At 50.0% G+C, this 21,215-nt stretch overlaps 1 protein-coding gene across 2 annotated transcripts in view; it reads right to left on the bottom strand.

The window, feature by feature from the left end:
- Positions 1-646: 646 nt before the first annotated feature.
- The window catches only part of arhgef19 (Rho guanine nucleotide exchange factor (GEF) 19), a 162,417-nt gene continuing 141,848 nt past the window's right edge, over positions 647-21,215 (bottom strand). For both annotated transcript variants that reach the window (XM_072478287.1, XM_072478288.1), the window contains exons 13-16: positions 17,397-17,555; positions 8,078-8,160; positions 5,662-5,766; positions 647-3,853 (exon numbers count right to left, since the gene is read on the bottom strand). In XM_072478287.1, the coding sequence (XP_072334388.1) occupies positions 3,696-3,853; positions 5,662-5,766; positions 8,078-8,160; positions 17,397-17,555 (505 nt within the window). In that variant the 3' untranslated portion in view covers positions 647-3,695. The remainder of the gene's footprint in view (positions 3,854-5,661; positions 5,767-8,077; positions 8,161-17,396; positions 17,556-21,215) is intronic.

The following is a 21,215-nucleotide window of genomic DNA, read 5'->3' as shown; positions in this document are numbered from 1 at the left end:
GAGCATGGCATTCCGTCGGACGCCCGCGCCAGTCGTGGTTTTCAGGTGACGCACAATTCCCCATCCAATCACGATCCGCGATTCCGGCATCGCTGGACGGAGAATCCCACCTCTTGTGTTCACCCCGGAAGCAAAGCGGGTCATGTTTTGGCCGATGCCCGCTTCAAATACTTGGTCCATTCCCAATTTCCAAACTGATCTTCCCCCACTCTGAAGCCAAAGTGTAAGGGAAGTGAAGCAGGGACCATGATGAGGTTACCACACGGCCAGTGAGACTGGGTAAACCTGCCCAGTGTATTGCCCAACCACAAGGGCCGCAGGGTTAATTCTCTGGCTGCGCTGGTCTGAATTGTGGCTAATCTTGCTCAGCTGAAGGCTGGAGGTTTCCTGCAACCCCCTCTCACCTTCCCACCTCCTGGAAAGTCTGAGGGGATGGGGGGGGGGGGGATGGGGATGTGAGGGAAGCCTCGGCCTTGCTTTGGGTGTTGTGATCATCTAACCTGCCGCCACTTGATCTGCGATCGATGGTGCAAGTGAAGCACAGGAGGTGGTGGTTGGCACGCTTTTGTGCATCTGTAGCCCATTGGGGGAGGAGAGTGGAAAGAGAGACAATTAGCAAAATAAATCACTCTGCTCATTGCAACTATCACGTGACAGCAATCATGGATCACTTTAATTATTACACCAGAGTAGAAATGTTCGAACAGTGCTTTGACGGTGTACAACATGAAACATCAGACATTTTCTGCACACTGTTGTGTTATTGCAATGTATAAATCAACTGTCAATAACCCTATATTTGATCCACACATCAAATCGTTGTGCTCAGGAATCCTCTAATAATGCTGCACCCATGCTTTGCATTCATCAAGTGTGCAGACTATTTCAGCTCTCTCCTGGATATGTACACAATGCCTTTACAAATGCTCCCTCAGAGGGAATACTCTGAGACGGCAGTGGTGAAATCATCTCAGCTGTCACAAAAAGGGCCCTTGACAATAATGCAATGACTTTCAGCCAACACGTACCGCCTTTCACCCGTGACATGTTGTGGTTAGGTACGGGTGCTAGTGACGCGGAAGGTAAAAAGATCTTTCAGCGGCATCCAACCCTTTTTATTGGGCACCCAAAGAAGGCCCCTCAGAGGTTTCCTAGCTGGACCACAGTCAGGGGGAGGGGAATCGCTCTCTGAGCATTCCCACCTCCGCACAGCTCGTCAATCTGCGCCAGGCAGACTGCGTTGTGTCTCGTGGCCTCTCGTTTCTTCTGAGAAATATATAAACGTGAATATCGCCGTCAGACGAATGCCACCCCATTCACCCTCCAGGGTCCAAACAAACCAAGCTCCGAAAGGTGAGTCCTTATTTACTGCCACCAGCTAAGGTGATCGTCTACTCTCCTCATGAAAGGTACAAAGAGCAGGAATGATTCCGTATCAAACTGACAACAATATTTATAAAATGAACAGCTTCCAAATCTGGGAATTTTGGAACAATAACTTAGCGCTTTAGCAGAAATGTCAGTTACTAGCAATGGGCGGGTGCAGTTCATACCAATTGTAGGCATCACCCAGTCATGATGGACACTCAGCAAATGGGTGTACAGAACGTTAGTGATTACAGTTGCTGTAATGATACAGTGAGCGGCTGTCGTCATCGTGAGCAGGTGCTCCCTTTGTAGACATCCTAATCTGCTATTGTGGCCGATCTGTGGAGGGGCGCATTTAATTGTCCATCATTGATTGTCCTCGGAAGCTGGTAGATGATTGTTGATACCATTTGACCGCCTCTGACGGAACTGAGTCAAGCAGTTGGGCCAGGCTAATTGTAGAGTCATTTCCCCCCCCCACCCCCAAAAAAAAAGAATGAACCGGTTGGGATTTTAACATCTCTAGGCATTAGATTTTCCAGTGCTACGTTTATTTAATTCAAAGGCCCATCTTGCCATGGCGAGAATTGATGTCTAGATTGCTAGAGCAGCAGCGCGACCTCCATGCCAGCTGTACACTCGGCTGTGGTGGTGGCATGGCAGGGTACCAGAGGGTGACTGGTGCCTGTATGTGGGCAGAGGAGGCGGAGGGCCGGGGGGGAGGGGGGGGGGGGTGGTAGGTCCGCTCAGGAGGTTCTGGCAGACATGTTCATGATGTCACTGCCATTATGTTGCTTGACGATTCCTCAGACGACTGAGTCCTCGCCTCGTGCACGATCTTTTGTCTCCCCCACCTCTTAGGTCAGTCCCAGGCTGAGGCTGTGTCAGAGTTCCAGAATGTTCCTTTTCGAAATGAGTCAAAGGTGACTGATTGGTGGTTCCATACCTTAGAAGAACCTTTTCCCCTCCAGGTCTGGCAATTGGGTTGGAGGGGTGGGGGGGTTGACCTGAAGGGACCAGTTTTATTTACACAGGGAATTGGTGACTAAAACAGCGGTTGTTTTGTTTTGCAAATTTAGAGTACCCAGTAATTTTTTCCAATTAAGGCGCAATTTAGCGTGTTCAATCCACCTAACCTGCACATCTTTGGGTTGTGGGGGTGAAGCCCACACAAACACGGGGAGAATGTGCAAACTCCACATGGACAGTGACCCAGGGCCAGGATCGAACCCGGGTCCTCAGTGCCATAGGCAGCAATGCTAACCACTGCGCCACCGTGCTGCCCTACAGCGGTTGTTTTTGATGAGTTTGATGGGGCAGAGAGTTAGACTGCTGCATGGAGGTAGGAATGGCATCTGCCCAGGGAACCCCACAAACACACAGCTGTCTGCACCGAGTCTGGTCGATCGTGGCAATTTGATCAGTGTGACTTATGACCAATTTGATCAGTGTGACTACTGACTCAGTCTCTGCCTGGCTAAACGTGGGCAGTTTGAAGGTTTGTTAGCGTATGTTAAGGGGTGTCGCTTTGAAAGCCCTATTGCCACCTAAGGCAGCGACAGCTTGCAGACTGTGAATGATGCTAACTTTTTACCCAGCGGAATATAGAGAACCTCAACAACCTCCCCACCCACATGCCCTGAATGCCAAAGGCTCACCGGTTCTTGGGGAGAAGTGGGGTGCGGTTGTTGTGGGGTGGGGGGGGGGGACACAAGCCAGATACAAAGACACATCCCCCCCTTCAACTCTGAGGGCAATCATTTTAAGGTTAAGTTTGAATTGTTGCCAATAAATAGGAGATGGACCGATTGCTGGGGCCGTCCTGCTTGGGCAGAGCAAGGATGAAAATGAGGGCTTGACTGTGTCGACATAGCAAAATAATTCCCAGCACCCGCCACCTCCCCCCCCCGCTCCCCCCCCCATCCCTGCTGCTTAATAATCCTCCCCACAGACCTCCAATCTTGACCTACAGGCCTCATGAATCAGATACAAAGGCAATTGGCCCTTTGTCACTCAGAGTTATTGGAGAAGCCAATATGACTTAGGCCCTGTGGCCTCTTCCCTGTAGCCCCCTGAACTGCCACTGTAGAAACCTATGGACAACCACTTGGTGTCTCCTTAGAAGCTGGGGTGTAAGGGAATCTAACCTGTGATATGCCTTAGCATTCCTGCCCGCACCCAAAATGAAGTTTGCTCCTTGAGGAACATAGTCAGCGCTTGTCACCCGTGGACTCCGCACTCGGGTATTCGATCCCCTGTTTCCTCCGCCAAATCTGGGAAGTGGTGAGTGTCCGCGCTCCATATCTGATCTCCAACACAGCCTCCCGCTACTGACATTCCTCCTGGAGTTTCCGGGTGGCATGCTTAATCCGATTCTTTTCCCGTAGGTTTCGTATCCTGGCGTTCCGGTTTGTTATCTCCTCCACGTGACTGTTTGGAAACCAGCCTCGCTCTCCATCCGATAATCGGACCCCCTCAATCCAGCCTGGAATGAGATTTGGAAAACCGGGTCAATGAGAAGAAAGGAACAGCGGCTGGTCAGATAGAAGTGACTGATCGAGCATTTCCCACAAACCCCGGAGGACCTCAAGTGCTTTTAAATGTTTCGGTCCCTCTTCTCTATGAGGCGGAGAGGGGGGGGGGCATTGGTGAATTAAAACATTTTTTTTTAGAGTACCCAATTATTTTTTCCAATTAAGGGGCAATTCAGCGTGGCCAATCCACCTAGCCTGCACAGCTTTTGGGTTGTGGGGGCGAAACCCACGCAGACACGGGGAGAATGTGCAAACTCCACACTGACAGTGTGGTGAATATTTTTAAGGCTGGGTGGGGTCGGCCGATTATCGGTCTCTCGGGATATGCAGAGCTGTCGGAAAAGTGGAGATTAAGGCCAAACCAGAATCATGGAATGACAGGACGGTTATGATGCATAAGGGCACCGTTTGCCCATCATGTCTGCACCGGCTCTCCAAATGAGCATCATGACTGAGTGTCATTCCCCACCCTTTCCCCCGTACCCTGCACATTGCTTCTATTCAAATAATCATCTAATGCCTTCTTAAAAGCTCGATTGAACTTGCCTCCAACTCACCTCCTGGCAGTGCCTTCCAGACCCCAACCACTCGTTGTGTGAAAACGTTTATTCTCACCTCACATTTGCTTCTTTTGGGAATCACTTTAAGGGTGTGCCCTCTCTCTCGTGATTCTTTTGTCAGCGGGAAGACTTTCTCCCAATTTAATCGGGCCAGCCCCCTCATTAGAGCATGAAATTGTCAGCATTGGCTGCAAAAACATGGTCCGCAGTCCTCTGTATAAAGGGAACTGAGGGAGGATTTAATTGAGGTATTTAAAAAGTTAAAATTAAGGCAGCACGGTGACGCAGTGGGTAGCACTGCTGCCTCACGGTGCTGAGGTCCCAGGTTCGATCCCGGCTCTGGGTCACGGTCCGTGTGGAGTTCGCACATTCTCCCCGTGTTTGCGTGGGTTTCGCCTCCACAACCCAAAGATGTGCAGGGTAGGTGGATTGGCCACACTAAATTGCCCCTTAATTGGAAAAAATGAATTGGGTACTCTAAATTTAAAAAAAAAGTTAAAAGAATTGGATAAGGTGGATACGGAGAGATTATTTCCCCTGGGCTGAGGGAGTCCAGAACAAGGAGACGTGGGCCATGATTCTGCGTTTCGAGTCCGCCCCACCACCACTGCCAGCGAGAAGGGAGGATTCGGTGCTCGACCAGAAATCTATTCACTGTAGCAGGATTCTCCAATCCCGCTAGGGTGAACAGAGGGGGAATCCCGCCCGTAATGTCCTTGGGGAGTGAGATGAGGAAGCATTTTCTGACCCAGAGAGTTACAGAAATTTGGAACTTGAAAAAAAAATTTAGAGTACCCAATTCATTTTTTCCAATGAAGGGGCAATTTAGCATGGCCAATCCACCTACCCTGCACATCGTTGTGTTGTGGGGGTGAAACCCACACAGACACGGGGGGAATGTGCAGACTCCACACGGACAGTGACCCAGAGCCGGGATCGAACCTGGGACCTTGGGGCCGTGAGGTAGCAGGGCTAACCCACTGCGCCACTGTGCTGCCCGAGAAATTTCGAAGTTTGCACACTGGAGGAGTGTTCGAGACTGAGTTGAGGGTATCAGAGGATATGGAGCAAAGATGAAATGATGGAAGTATAGATCAGCCATGATCTAATTGAATGGAGGAGCAGGCCCAGGGGCTGAATGGCCTCCTCACGTTCCTGTTTTTGCTCCGGTCTGAGTTCCCGAGCAATGCTTTTCTCACCGTCTTTAGTTTTCGTCTTTACTTCGAGGACATCGGCTTTTTCCAGTGCCAGCTCATCAGCTTCCTGTGCTTTGTATGTCTTGACGCACTGGACCTGCGGGATGTCTGCATTGGAAAGGAAAACGTCAGCTTCTGGGCAGGTGCTTCATGGTGTCAATTCTTGTTCATTACACTGTTGCCGGTTTCACGGCAATCCCATTGCTAAACAGGTGATGGGTGTTTGGACACCTATGAATGGGGAGAGCTGGGACACTGGGGCTGGTGAACGCGGTCAAGAAACTCCAGCAAAACAGTTGTGAATTAGTTTTATCTTTGTCAACCCGCGTGGATTTGATTAGCACACGGTTTGAAACCAGATTTTCAAACCAAAAGCATCTCCTGTTAGGCATTTGTAGAAGCTGAACTAGACGGGGCAGTTCCCACTCCCTGTACTGTACCGAGTTGACTGGTCCTAGTCAGGGCAACAGCTGACACACAGCGTTACGGCCTCAGGTACCTGGGTTAGTGAGCGAGAGAATCAGCCATGGCCAAAAATCCTATTCTACGATAGAATAGAGGAAAGAAATTGCATTCATATAGCACCTTTCACAACGTCGGCGTGTCTCAAAGTGCAAGATGGTACTTTTTGATGTGTAGACACTGTTGTAATGTATGAACGACAACAGCCAAGTTATGCACAGCAGGACCCCAAAAGCAGCCATTTTAAAGTGACCAGATGCTCTATTCTAGTGACCTTGCTTGACAAATATGTATTGGCCAGGACAATATGGAGGGCTCCCCAGCACTTGGTAAAAACGAGTGTCATAGGATTTGTCACATTCAATCTAAATGGGCAGCCAAGGCTTTGTTTTAACTTCTCGTTTGAAAGACAGCGCTTCCGACAGGCAGCGCAGCACTCCCTCCAAACTGCACTGGGAATCTCAGCCTGAACTTTGTGCTCAGGTTCCTGGAGTGGGACTTGAGTCCATAAGGTTCAGACTCGGAGATGAGAGTGAAACCAATCGAGAAGGGCTGGATTTTACCAGCCGGATGGTCACAGGTTAGGGAACGCATCGGGGGGGGGGGGGGGGGGGGGGATCTGATGTCTACCCTCCACCGTGACATGTTACCAGCGGCGCAAACTCCACCCGGTGGCCAACAGGCTCATTTAAGTACCCAATTAAGGGCCACCCCTTGCATTTGACTAGCGCCGGAATGGGCCGTTGCCACCGCATGGGGGAGTCTGTGAGGTCAACCCAAGCGGCATCCCCAAGTGGGGGTGGGGTTGCGAGGAGCCCTCTTGAATAGCAGCTCCCAGGGGATGGGGTGGGGGGGGGGAAGGGCCCTCCTTAATAGCAGCTCTTTAGTGGGGGGGGAGGGGGGGCACTCCTTAACAGCAACTCCCTGGTCCAATGAGGGCCCTCTACCAGTGCCAATGGCCACCCCTTTGGCTACAGTTCCCAATTGCACTGGCACCCCTTGGGACGGGGATTTGGGGGGGGGGGTCTAATCATTGCAATGGCCCCAGTATCTCAGAAATGGGTGCAGTCGCTCCCTGCAGTCAGTATGTGCAATGAGCCCATATCCTCTCCAATGAAGAAAGTCTGCTTCTATCTTTCATGGCGTCTCCCGCCTGCCTGTATCTCAGCCCATCTGCTAATGAAGCCCTCCTTACACTCGCTAATTTCTCCTCAATCGGATATCCCAGCATCTTCTACTCTTCACTCTTTATAAACTCCCAACTTATCCGAAACTCACACCCCGTCTGCACACGTGCCTTCATTGACTTCCAGACTCACTGCTCCAACTTCAAATCCTTATATTCCTGGTTAGTTCCCGACAAGGCCTCGCCCTTCCCTTATTCTCAATGTACATTATCCTCTCCCTTTGACCCACCATCAACAGCTGTGTCGTTAACTGCCTGGGTCTCACCGGCTGGCCAGCTCTTCCTAATCCTCTTCAAGCTTTACCTGAAGCCCAACTCGGTGACCAGTCTCCTGGTTCAATGTCAGTTTTCCTCACACATCAGGAGCACCTTGAGATATTCCCCAACATTAAAGGTGGTCCATAAATGTTGTTATTTACCTCTTCTGTGCTACTATGAATTGGGTCTGACTCCCTACGGCCCAACAGAATGAGGCAGCTTCAGGGATTGATTAAACCACCTAGTTTGTGACCAAACATTTAGGGGAAGCAGATTGAGACATTTTATTATGTTGCTATATAAATGCAAGTTGTTATTGAAGTTGAGCTACCAGCATGGAATCTCTATGTAAAGTCAGTCTCACCTATAGAGAAATTATTATCGTACTACCCACAATATTCCTTTCATTGATCATTGGGAGTGTTCTAGGGCTATTCCGATAAGCACAGAGAGCCAGCATGGCAACCTGCCAATGGTACAAACTCTGAAAGTGACCCTGTGTGAGAATCTCACCATCCTTCTCCAGATCTATTTCGTCTGTGTCAATTGCTTTGTCTGCAAGGAGCATGGCTGTTATCCAACGTTGTTTCTCACTCCTGTGGAAAGATGGGAAAAATACAATGGATTCTGTACATAAGCAGGATTAGATACATGGGCTCTGTTTAAGGTTATGACTCAGTACATGGGGCGGGATTCTCCGACCCCCCGCCGGGTCGGACAATCGCCGGGGGCAGCGTGAATCCCGCCCCCACTGTCCGCCGAATTCTCCAGCACCGTAAATTCGGCGGGGGTGGGAATCGCGCTGTGCCGGTCGGCGGGCCTCCCCCCCGGCGATTCTCCGGCCCGCGATGGGCCGAAGTCCCGTTGCTGTCATGCCACTCCCGCCGGCGTGAATCAAACCACCCCCCTCCCGGTGGGACTGGCGGTGCGGGCAGGCTCCGAGGTCCTTGGGGGGGGGGGGGGGGGGTGCGGGGCGATCTGGCCCCAGGGGGTGCCCCCACGGTGGCCTGGCTGGCGATCGGAGCCCACCGACCCGCGGGTGGGCCTGTGCCGTGGGGGCACTCTTTCCCTTCCGCCTCGGCCATTGCCTCCGCGATGGCCGATGCGGAAGTGACCCCACTCCTGCGCATGCGCGGGGATGACGTCAGCAGCCGCCGACGCTCCCGCACATGCGCGGCCTTCCGCCGATCGGCGAGGTCCCGTTCACTCCATGTCCACCAGTCCAGTACACACCGTTCACTCCATGTCCACCAATCCAGGATACACCATTCACTCCATGTCCACCAGTCCAGTATACACCGTTCACTCCATGTCCACCAGTCCAGGATACACCGTTCACTCCATGTCCACCAGTCCAGTATACACCGTTCACTCCATGTCCACCAATCCAGTATACACCATTCACTCCATGTCCACCAATCCAGGATACACCGTTCACTCCATGTCCACCAGTCCAGTATACACCATTCACTCCATGTCCACCAATCCAGTATACACCGTTCACTCCATGTCCACCAATCCAGTATTCACCGTTCACTCCATGTCCACCAGTCCAGTATATACCGTTCAATCCATGTCCACCAGTCCAGTATACACCGTTCACTCCATGTCCACCAATCCAGTATACACCGTTCACTCCATGTCCACCAGTCCAGTATATACCGTTCAATCCATGTCCACCAGTCCAGTATACACCGTTCACTCCATGTCCACCAGTCCAGTATACACCATTCACTCCACGTCCACCAGTCCAGTATACACCGTTCACTCCATGTCCACCAGTCCAGAATACACCGTTCACTCCATGTCCACCAGTCCAGTATACACCATTCACTCCATGTCCACCAGTCCAGTATACACCGTTCACTCCATGTCCACCAGTCCAGTATACACCGTTCACTCCATGTCCACCAATCCAGGATACACCGTTCACTCCATGTCCACCAGTCCAGTATACACCGTTCACTCCATGTCCACCAATCCAGGATAAACCGTTCACTCCATGTCCACCAGTCCAGTATACACCGTTCACTCCATGTCCACCAGTCCAGTATACACCGTTCACTCCATGTCCACCAGTCCAGTATACACCGTTCACTCCATGTCCACCAGTCCAGTATACACCGTTCACTCCATGTCCACCAGTCCAGTATACACCGTTCACTCCATGTCCACTAGTCCAGTGTACACCGTTCACTCCATGTCCACCAGTCCAGTATACACCGTTCACTCCATGTCCACCAATCCAGGATACACCGTTCACTCCATGTCCACCAGTCCAGTATACACCGTTCACTCCATGTCCACCAGTCCAGTATACACCGTTCACTCCATGTCCACCAGTCCAGTATACACCGTTCACTCCATGTCCACCAATCCAGGATACACCGTTCACTCCATGTCCACCAGTCCAGTATACACCGTTCACTCCATGTCCACCAGTCCAGTATACACCGTTCACTCCATGTCCACCAATCCAGGATACACCGTTCACTCCATGTCCACCAGTCCAGTATACACCGTTCACTCCATGTCCACCAGTCCAGTATACACCATTCACTTCACGTCCACCAATCCAGTATATACCGTTCACTCCATGTCCACCAATCCAATATACACCGTTCACTCCATGTCCACCAGTCCAGTATACACCATTCACTCCATGTCCACAAGTCCAGTATACACCGTTCACTCCATTTCCACCAGTCCAGTATACACCGTTCACTCCATGTCCACCAGTCCAATATACACCATTCACTCCATGTCCACCAGTCCAGTATACACCGTTCACTCCATGTCCACCAATCCAGGATACACCGTTCACTCCATGTCCACCAGTCCAGTATACACCGTTCACTCCATGTCCACCAGTCCAGTATACACCATTCACTCCACGTCCACCAATCCAGTATATACCGTTCACTCCATGTCCACCAATCCAATATACACCGTTCACTCCATGTCCACCAGTCCAGTATACACCGTTCACTCCATTTCCACCAGTCCAGTATACACCGTTCACTCCATGTCCACCAGTCCAATACACACCATTCACTTCATGTCCACCAGTCCAGTATACACCGTTCACTCCATGTCCACCAGTCCAGTATACACCGTTCACTCCATGTCCACCAGTCCAGCATATACCGTTCACTCCATGTCCACCAGTCCAGTATATACCATTCACTCCATGTCCACCAGTCCAGTATACACCGATCACTCCATGTCCACCAGTCCAGTATACACCGTTCACTCCATGTCCACCAATCCAGGATACACCGTTCACTCCATGTCCACCAGTCCAGTATACACCGTTCACTCCATGTCCACCAGTCCAGTATACACCGTTCACTCCATGTCCACCAATCCAGGATACACTGTTCACTCCATGTCCACCAGTCCAGTATACACCGTTCACTCCATGTCCACCAGTCCAGTATACACCATTCACTCCACGTCCACCAATCCAGTATATACCGTTCACTCCATGTCCACCAATCCAATATACACCGTTCACTCCATGCCCACCAGTCCAGTATACACCGTTCACTCCATGTCCACCAGTCCAGTATACACCGTTCACTCCATGTCCACTAGTCCAGTATATACCGTTCACTCCATGTCCACCAGTCCAGTATACAATGCTTACTCCATGTCCACCAGTCCAGTATGCACCGTTCACTCCATGTCGACCAGTCCAGTATACACCGTTCACTCCATGTCCACCAGTCCAGTATACACCGTTCACTCCATGTCCACCAGTCCAGTATACACCGTTCACTCCATGTCCACCAGTCCAGTATACACCGTTAACTCCATGTCCACCAGTCCTGTATGCACCGTTCACTCCATGTCCACCAGTCCAGTATACACCGTTCACTCCATGTCCACCAGTCCAGTGTACACCGTTCACTCCATGTCCACCAGTCCAGTATACACCGTTCACTCCATGTCCACCAGTCCAGTATACACCGTTCACTCCATGTCCACCAATCCAGGATACACCGTTCACTCCATGTCCACCAGTCCAGTATACACCGTTCACTCCATGTCCACCAGTCCAGTATACACCGTTCACTCCATGTCCACCAGTCCAGTATACACCGTTCACTCCATGTCCACCAATCCAGTATACACCGTTCACTCCATGTCCACCAATCCACGATACACCGTTCACTCCATGTCCACCAGTCCAGTATACACCGTTCACTCCATGTCCACCAGTCCAGTATACACCGTTCACTCCATGTCCACCAATCCAGGATACACCGTTCACTCCATGTCCACCAGTCCAGTATACACCGTTCACTCCATATCCACCGGTCCAGTATACACCGTTCACTCCATGTCCACCAGTCCAGTATACACCGTTCACTCCATATCCACCAATCCAGTATACACCGTTCACTCCATGTCCACCAGTCCAGTATACACCGTTCACTCCATGTCCACCAGTCCAGTATACACCGTTCACTCCATGTCCACCAGTCCAGTATACACCGTTCACTCCATGTCCACCAGTCCAGTATACACCGTTCACTCCATGTCCACCAGTCCAGTATACACCGTTCACTCCATGTCCACCAGTCCAGTATACACCGTTCACTCCATGTCCACCAGTCCAGTATACACCGTTCACTTCATGTCCACCAGTCCAGTATACACCGTTCACTCCATGTCCACCAGTCCAGTGTACACCGTTCACTCCATGTCCACCAGTCCAGTACACACCGTTCACTCCATGTCCACCAGTCCAGTACACACCGTTCACTCCATGTCCACCAGTCCAGTATACACCGTTCACTCCATGTCCACCAGTCCAGTATACACCGTTCACTCCATGTCCACCAGTCCAGTATACACCGTTCACTCCATGTCCACCAGTCCAGTATACACCGTTCACTCCATGTCCACCAGTCCAGTATACACCGTTCACTCCATGTCCACCAGTCCAGTATACACCGTTCACTCCATGTCCACCAGTCCAGTATACACCGTTCACTCCATGTCCACCAGCCCAGTATACAATGCTCACTCCATGTCCACCAGTCCAGTATACACCGTTCACTCCATGTCCACCAGTCCAGTATACACCGTTCACTCCATGTCCACCAGTCCAGTATACACCGTTCACTCCATGTCCACCAGTCCAGTATACACCGTTCACTCCATGTCCACCAGTCCAGTATACACCGTTCACTCCATGTCCACCAGTCCAGTATACACCGTTCACTCCATGTCCACCAGTCCAGCATACACCGTTCACTCCATGTCCACCAGTCCAGTATACACCGTTCACTCCATGTCCACCAGTCCAGTATACACCGTTCACTCCATGTCCACCAGTCCAGTATACACCGTTCACTCCATGTCCACCAGTCAGTATACACCGTTCACTCCATGTCCACCAGTCCAGTATACACCGTTAACTCCATGTCCACCAGTCCAGTATACACCGTTAACTCCATGTCCACCACTCCAGTATACACCGTTCACTCCATGTCCACCAGTCCAGTATACACCGTTCACTCCATGTCCACCAGTCCAGTATACACCGTTCACTCCATGTCCACCAGTCCAGTATACACCGTTCACTCCATGTCCACCAGTCCAGTATACACCGTTCACTCCATGTCCACCAGTCCAGTATACACCGTTCACTCCATGTCCACCAGTCCAGTATACACCGTTCACTTCATGTCCACCAGTCCAGTATACACCGTTCACTCCATGTCCACCAGTCCAGCATACACCGTTCACTCCATGTCCACCAGTCCAGTATACACTGTTCACTCCATGTCCACCAGTCCAGTATACACCGTTAACTCCATGTCCACCAGTCCAGTATACACCATTCACTCCGTGTCCACCAGTCCAGTATACACCGTTCACTCCGTGTCCACCAGTCCAGTATACACCGTTCACTCCATGTCCACCAGTCCAGTATACACCGTTAACTCCATGTCCACCAGTCCAGTATACACCGTTCACTCCATGTCCACCAGTCCAGTATACACCATTCACTCCATGTCCACCAGTCCAGTACACACCGTTCACTCCCTGTCCACCAGTCCAGTACACACCGTTCACTCCATGTCCACCAGTCCAGTATACACCGTTCACTCCATATCCACCAGTCCAGTATACACCGTTCACTCCGTGTCCACCAATCCAGGATACACCGTTCATTCCATGTCCACCAGTCCATATACACCGTTCACTCCGTGTCCACCAATCCAGGATACACCGTTCACTCCATGTCCACCAGTCCAGTATACACCGTTCACTCCATGTCCACCAGTCCAGTATACACCGTTCACTCCATGTCCACCAGTCCAGTATACACCGTTCACTCCATGTCCACCAGTCCAGTATACACCGTTCACTCCATGTCCACCAGTCCAGTATACACCGTTCACTCCATGTCCACCAGTCCAGTATACACCGTTCACTCCATGTCCACCAGTCCAGTATACACCGTTCACTCCATGTCCACCAGTCCAGTACACACCGTTCACTCCATGTCCACCAGTCCAGTATACACCGTTCACTCCATGTCCACCAGTCCAGTATACACCGTTCACTCCATGTCCACCAGTCCATATACACCGTTCACTCCGTGTCCACCAATCCAGGATACACCGTTCACTCCATGTCCACCAGTCCAGTATACACCGTTCACTCCATGTCCACCAGTCCAGTATACACCGTTCACTCCATGTCCACCAGTCCAGTATACACCGTTCACTCCATGTCCACCAGTCCAGTATACACCGTTCATTCCATGTCCACCAGTCCAGTATACACCGTTCACTCCATGTCCACCAGTCCAGTATACACCGTTCACTCCATGTCCACCAGTCCAGTACACACCGTTCACTCCATGTCCACCAGTCCAGTATACACCATTCACTCCATGTCCACCAGTCCAGTACACACCGTTCACTCCATGTCCACCAGTCCAGTATACACCGTTCACTCCATGTCCACCAGTCCAGTATACACCGTTCACTCCATGTCCACCAGTCCAGTATACAATGCTCACTGCACCATCGGTAACTTTGCTACTCTGTGCACACGTTCACACCTGCCACTTGAATTCTTCCATTCCCACCCTGGCCTCTCCCATGTTTCTCGGCAGATTTAACACAATAAGTTTACGTTTCCCTGGGCGCTCTGCAGCTGTCTGGTTTGACTGTGGCTTGAAAACTTCAGAGCTAAGCTGTACCCGTCGTACTGTTGGCAACTAGCGATGCTGGTGTGGTGGTTTCCAAGGGGTGGTTAAGTTCCATTGACCTTTCGGGTTCAGTGTGTGAGGAAGGGGGCTGAGCTGATGATGCTGTTTGTTTAACCTCTTGTGAAATTCGTATTAATCTTCCTCCGAATATCTTCGGTTTCCATTTCCGGCCTACAACATTTGTAATTCCTTCCATCACTTTTCCCTATTCCCTACCTCTTTGCCTGGGTCTCACCCATTGCTTTTCATCCTCTTAACTGTTCACATGCCTTTTTACTTTCCTTTCCTTCGCCTTCCACTATTTTGACTGAGCCAAATAAACTAAACATACTGAGGGACTAATTTAAAGGGCCAGCCCCTTAAAGGGATACTGCCTTAAACAAAACCAAAGAGCAAATTACACTTAGAACATCAAACTGAAAGGTAATGAAAAGGTCAGTAAAGCCCCCTAGACCCTGCGGTGCCCACCTGGCTCAGAAGGCCCCGATGGTGCCCATGGGCACCGCATGTTCCCTCTCCAAGGTCACCTGGCCACAAATGTGGCTTTGGAAGTTCCCTTGCCGTTATAAGTTGCTTTGTTATGGTCTGGCAACAGTTTTCTATTGAACAGTTATGGGTTATTCAGCCCATCAGAGTCAATCTTTGTGACTGGAGGTTCTGCTGCTGCCCCACTCAACGTTCAGTTCGAACAGAGATTTTTAATCCCGCTTTTCCATTTGCCTTTTCCCTTGACAGGTTTCTGGAGTTTGGTGCCACCTGCTGGTTCACTGGGTGCTTGCAAGGCCCAGAGCGATTGGGACTCACTGGAGATTTGCCATGCCCCTGGTGTAACGCCTGCATTGTGGCAATTTAGTTGAGCTCAGCCAGCAGGGCAGTTGTGCCCCTCGGTGCTGGAGAAACATCCACCCAAAGATGTCGATCTCTTTCCAAGTGGTGACAACTGAAACTGGGTGTAAAAGCTGGGACTGAACAGGGTTTGACACCCCGTAGCAGAAACGCATAAAGCCCATGCTGACGATCACAGAACTAACATGTCAGACTCGCTGGAGGGCATTTGACATCTGTCGAACTGTACCCCAGCCCTGAACTTGTGTCTCCAGGTGACTGGGCTCCAGTGTCCAGGAGTCTGCGCCCGAACCCTTGTGACTGGCTGTCTATCCCTCTGCGACTGCCCATCAATAGCTGTTGATGATTATCCTGTGTGGCTCTTCCCCATCTGAATTCACTCTTACGGAGAAGGTCCGAAAAATTTTGCCCCTCTCGTCCAGGTGAGAACCTAGTTAAATCCTCGGTCTTGTCACTTCGAGGAGTGAAGTGGTCTCATCATGTCAAGGGACATGACTAGTTTTTCAATTAGTTTAAATTATTTATTTTTTTCCAATTAAGCGGCAATTTAGCGTGACCTATCTACCTACTCCGAACATCTTTGCGTTGTGGGGGTGAGACCCACGCAGACACGGGTAGAAAATGCGGCACGGTGGCGCAGTGGTTAACACTGCTGCCTCACAGCAGTGGGGATCTGGGTTCAATCCTGGCCCTGGGTCACTGTCCGTGTCCCTGTGTCTGCGTGGGTCTCACCCCCACAACCCACAGATGTGCAGGCTAGGTGGATTGGCCACGCTAAATTGCCCCTTAATTGGAAAAAAAAAGAATTAGGTACTCTAAATGAATTTAAAAAAAGACACGGTAGAATGTACAAACTCCACATGGTCAATGACCCGGGCTGGGTTCGAACCCAGATCCTCGGCGCCATGAGGCAACAGTGCTAAACATTGCCGTTATTTAACAATAAAGTTGGATTCATTTATACAGCTATGGGTCCCAGATTCTAGAATAAATTGTCGCTGATTGATTACTGATCACAGGTTCCTGGGTCTTTCGAAAGGTGTAAGGTTTAAACACATTCCTTTTGTTGCAGCGAACAGGTCCTTATGAAGGAAAGTAGGTCACTTCTTGCAAACGTGAATGAGCTACAGTACAAGCCAGACTGATCATCTTAAATTGATTGGTAGTATAGCCATTAGCGCACTCAGGATTGTTCAGCAAGTGCTGCCCAATCATAAACATGGCTCATTTACACCTGCATACGCAGGGACCCGTTCTCTGCAAACAAAAGGAATATGTTCAAGCCTTGCACCCATTTTTGAATTACCCAAGTACTTGCGTGCAGTTGTTCTCTATTGCTTTATCCATGGCAACACCTCGGCCAATCAGAGCCATCTTGCCAACTAATCGGCACCATTTTCCGCTGCAGCATAAATTGTTGTGGTCATTTGAAATTTGTCATTCTTGCGTTTGCCCCGATGAGTGCAAGATGAAAAGCTTCGACAACACGTCTCTCTTTTCAACAATATTCAAGTTGTGTCCGAACAAGCGACTTTTCCTGCAATTCGGTCTATGTTGATTCATGTCCGTTAGTTTATGTCCGTTAGTTTGTCTTGAATGAAAAAGTGGTCTGTCCAATAAAGGATTGGATGAAAAGTCCTGCTTTATAATAAGTCCTATGCTCCCAGGACCTGCACTACCACCAGATACTGCCTATTGCAATGGCAGTGCTCAATAACTGCTCTGTCACGCCAATGCCAGGTCACTCACTCTGTACGGGCCCGCAGCAGAATCTGCTTCTTCATGCGATGCTTCTCGAGGAGCTGCAGGTGGAAGACGTGCCCCGGGATCCCGTGCACCTTCATATTCAGGTCCTTTGCTCTCAGCTGATGCGTCTTAGCATGGACGAACACAGCAAATTTCCCTGTACTGAGAGAGAGTGACACAGAGGTTCAGTCAGCAACCACATTGTAAACAGCCTGTTCATTTTCATCTGCCCACGGCCATGAAAGAAAATACAACCCTCTTGGCACCTAGAGAAAGTTGGACCACAAAACAGTTGAATGCTTCGACCCAAGGAACAGTTGGAATGGAGGCCGTTGCGATCCTTTGAAGAAAATACAGGTCCTTGGGAAGGGAGCAGAGCAGTTAGATTTGTTTGGCATTGCTCCAGCAAAGAACTGGCATCGGCGTGAAGGACAGAATGGCCTCCTTTGTGCCATTGGTTGAAAGGTTGGAATTCAGGACAATGCCTTGGTCAGGATCTGCAATTTTCACCTAATTTAATTTTTAAAATGTTTGCATTTACATCGTGCCTTCAACATCCTTAAGTTATACCAATAAACTTTATAGCGGGCAAATAACTTATGAAGTGTAGCAGCAGCAAATCTGTCCACAGCAAAATCCTGCAAACAGCATGGTAATAAAGACTATGTAATCTGTTTTAGCAATGTCAAATGAGGGATAAAGAATGTTCAGGATCCTGCGGATAACTGTCGCTATTCTTCTTTGTAAAATACCTTGGGATCATAGAATCATGGAATTTACAGTGCAGAAGGAGGCCATTTGGCCCATTAAGTCTGCACCGGCCCATGGAAAGAGCACCCTACCTAAGCCCACACCTCAACCCTATCCCCACACCTCCGTCCTATCCCCGTAACCCCACCTAACCGCTTTATGGACACTAAGGGCAATTTAGCTTAGCTAATCCATCTAACCCGCACATCTTTGGACTGTGGGAGGAAACCGGAGCACCCGGAGGAAACCCACGCAGACACGGGGAGAACGTGCAGACTCCGCACAGACAGTGACCCAAGCCGGGAATCGAACCTGGGACCCTGGAGCTGTGAAGCAAGCAACTGTGCTAACCACTGTGCTACCGTGCTGCCCCATGCACCCGAGAAAGCGCTTTACTTTGTCCAGAAGTGCATCCGGTTGTCTCGTAATGGATAACCTGGATCCCAAGCCAGTCAGTGAAGTATGAATCTAATGGGCGGCGCAATGATTAGCACTGCTGACTCACGGCGCCGAGGGCCCGGGTTCGATCCCAGCCCGGGTCACTGTGGAGTTTGCACATTCTCCCCGTGTCTGCGTGGGTCTCACCCCCACAACCCAAAAAAAAAAATGGGCAGGGTAGGTGAATTGGCCACGCTAAAATTGCCCTTTAATTGGAAAATAAATTCTTTTGAAGTATGATACTAGACACAGATTGTTAATAGTTTGTTTATTTGCAGAGTGCAGCATGACTCATGTCTGCCCCTCCTATCTGCTCCACAGCCAGTGCCCCAACAATCCCTCTTTCATACCTCTTATGAAGTATCAATTAACAACAAAATAAATGGATAGCCCCTTTAAAGGGCAGGTTCACGTTATTGCAATAACGGTGTTATTGACTGAAAACGTCATGGCAACTTGTTAAATGAAAAAGTCGACCCTCTTTAAATGTGTCCAAGATACTTCATGAATAAATTTGTTAATCCTTAATTTCAACAATACAATTGACATATTATTAACATTATCTATATTTATGCTTGCCACTTTGATGACCTTTTCTAGTAACCTTTGACGAAAAGATTCCATTTGAGCTCCCTTCCCACCCTTCCCCTGACCACACGGGTCCCTGAGACTTGAACCCTGTGTTACTATAAACGATATTCCTGGACTAGCTTTGTCAATTCCCTCCAGTTCTTATTCTGGAATGCTCCAATTAAGTGACCTTATGGCCTCCTCTTTTCCACAGTAAATAAACTCAACCTCCTTTAACCTTTGCTTATAATCTCAATTCCTGCTGTTCAGTTGGTGATCGTGCTGGGTTCTGTGTATTTCTCAAGGACTTAGTCTCAATCCAGCTCTCAAGGGCCTTATTTTCAAATCAGCTTCGGCAGCCCCTGTTTTGCTCCTTTCATTCCCTTCTGGCTTTCTCTGCAGGATATGGGTTCGCTGTGGCACTCTCCCTCTCCTGGATGCAAAGAGTGAGTGTCGAACAGGGCGTATGATTCGGATAAGTACCTGTGAGTTCTCGGGAGGGTACCTGCAATGGGGCATTAAGCATACAGGGCTGAGGGAGGATCTAACTGCAGCTCATGACCTGCTTCTTCACAGACTAGAATTAAAAAAAATTTTTTTTGGAGTACCCAATTCATTTTTCCAATGAAGGGGCAATTTAGCGTGGCCAATCCACCTACCCTGCACATCTTTGGGTTGTGGGGGCGAAACCCACGCAGACACGGGGAGAATGTGCAAACTCCACACGGACTGTGACCCAAAGCCAGGATCGAACCTGGGACCTCAGCGCCGTGAGGCTGCAGTGTTAACCCACTGGGCCACCGTGCTGCCCAGAATAGAATTTTTGGACAATCCCTTTCCAGGTCCCACTTGCTGCCCTGGCATTGTATTGAGTGGTGCTGAACAAGAGTCCCAGGTTCTGCCTCTGAACATGCAGAGTTTGAAACAATGCACTTGGTGTCGGTGTCGGAGGATCTGAGTTAGGAGGGGAAGAAACTTAACCCAGGTTCCTTTCATCATCCGGGTTCATTGACCTGACTACAAGGTGAATGTGTGGATGGACATATGGACACTAGGAGCATGTGTCAACACTGGGTATGTGTGCACAGAGTGTGTGTGGATACAGGCTGTGCATACTGGCGATACACGTCGACACTGGCTGTGCGAGTAGACAATGGGTGTGCATGTATTGTGTGGGTGTCTGAACACTAGGCATGTTGACACTGGATGGCATGTATAGACACAGGGTATGTACATGTGGACACTGTGTGTCTACGTGTGGATACTGGGTGTATACGTGTGGACACTGGATATGTTCATGTGGACATTGGGCGTGCTTGTGTGGACACTGGGCGTGCTTGTGTGGACACTGGGTGTGTATGTGTGGACACTGCGTGTGTATGTGTGGACACTGCGTGTGTATGTGTAGACACTGAATATGCACATGTGGACCCTGCATTTGTACATGTAGACACTAGATGTTATGTGTGGACACTGGGTACATACATGTGGACAGTTGGTGTGTACATATAGGCACTGCGTGTGTACATGTGGGCACTGGCATGTATGTGTGAACCCTAGATGTGTAAGTGTGGACTCTGGTTGTGTATGTGTGAACACTAGGTGTGTACATGTAAACACAGGGTGTGTACTTGTAGACACTGGGTGTGTACGTGTGGACACTGGGTGTGTATGTGTTGACCCTGGGTGTGTACGTGTGGTCACTGGGTGTGTATATGTAGACACTGAGTGTGTACGTGTGGACACTGGGTGTGTAGGTGTGGACACTGGTTGTGTATATGTGGACATGGTTGTGTGTGTGTAGTCACTGGGTGTGTATCTGTGGACACTGGTGTGTACGTGTGGACACTGGGAGTGTACATGTGGACACTGGGTGTGTATATGTGGACACTGGGTGTGTAGGTGTGGACACTGGTTGTGTATATGTGGACACTGGTTGTGTATGTGCAGTTACTGGGTGTGTATCTGTGGACACTGGTGTGTACGTGTGGACACTGGGTGTGTATATGTGGACACTGTTTGTGTATGTGTAGTCACTGGGTGTGTATATGTGGACACTGGTGT

The sequence above is a fragment of the Scyliorhinus torazame genome, chromosome 16 (genome assembly GCF_047496885.1).
Source record: "Scyliorhinus torazame isolate Kashiwa2021f chromosome 16, sScyTor2.1, whole genome shotgun sequence".
NCBI classification, from domain to species: domain Eukaryota; kingdom Metazoa; phylum Chordata; class Chondrichthyes; order Carcharhiniformes; family Scyliorhinidae; genus Scyliorhinus; species Scyliorhinus torazame.
The sequence above is the reverse complement of the archived record's forward strand: the minus strand, read 5'-3'. Positions and strand labels throughout refer to the sequence as shown.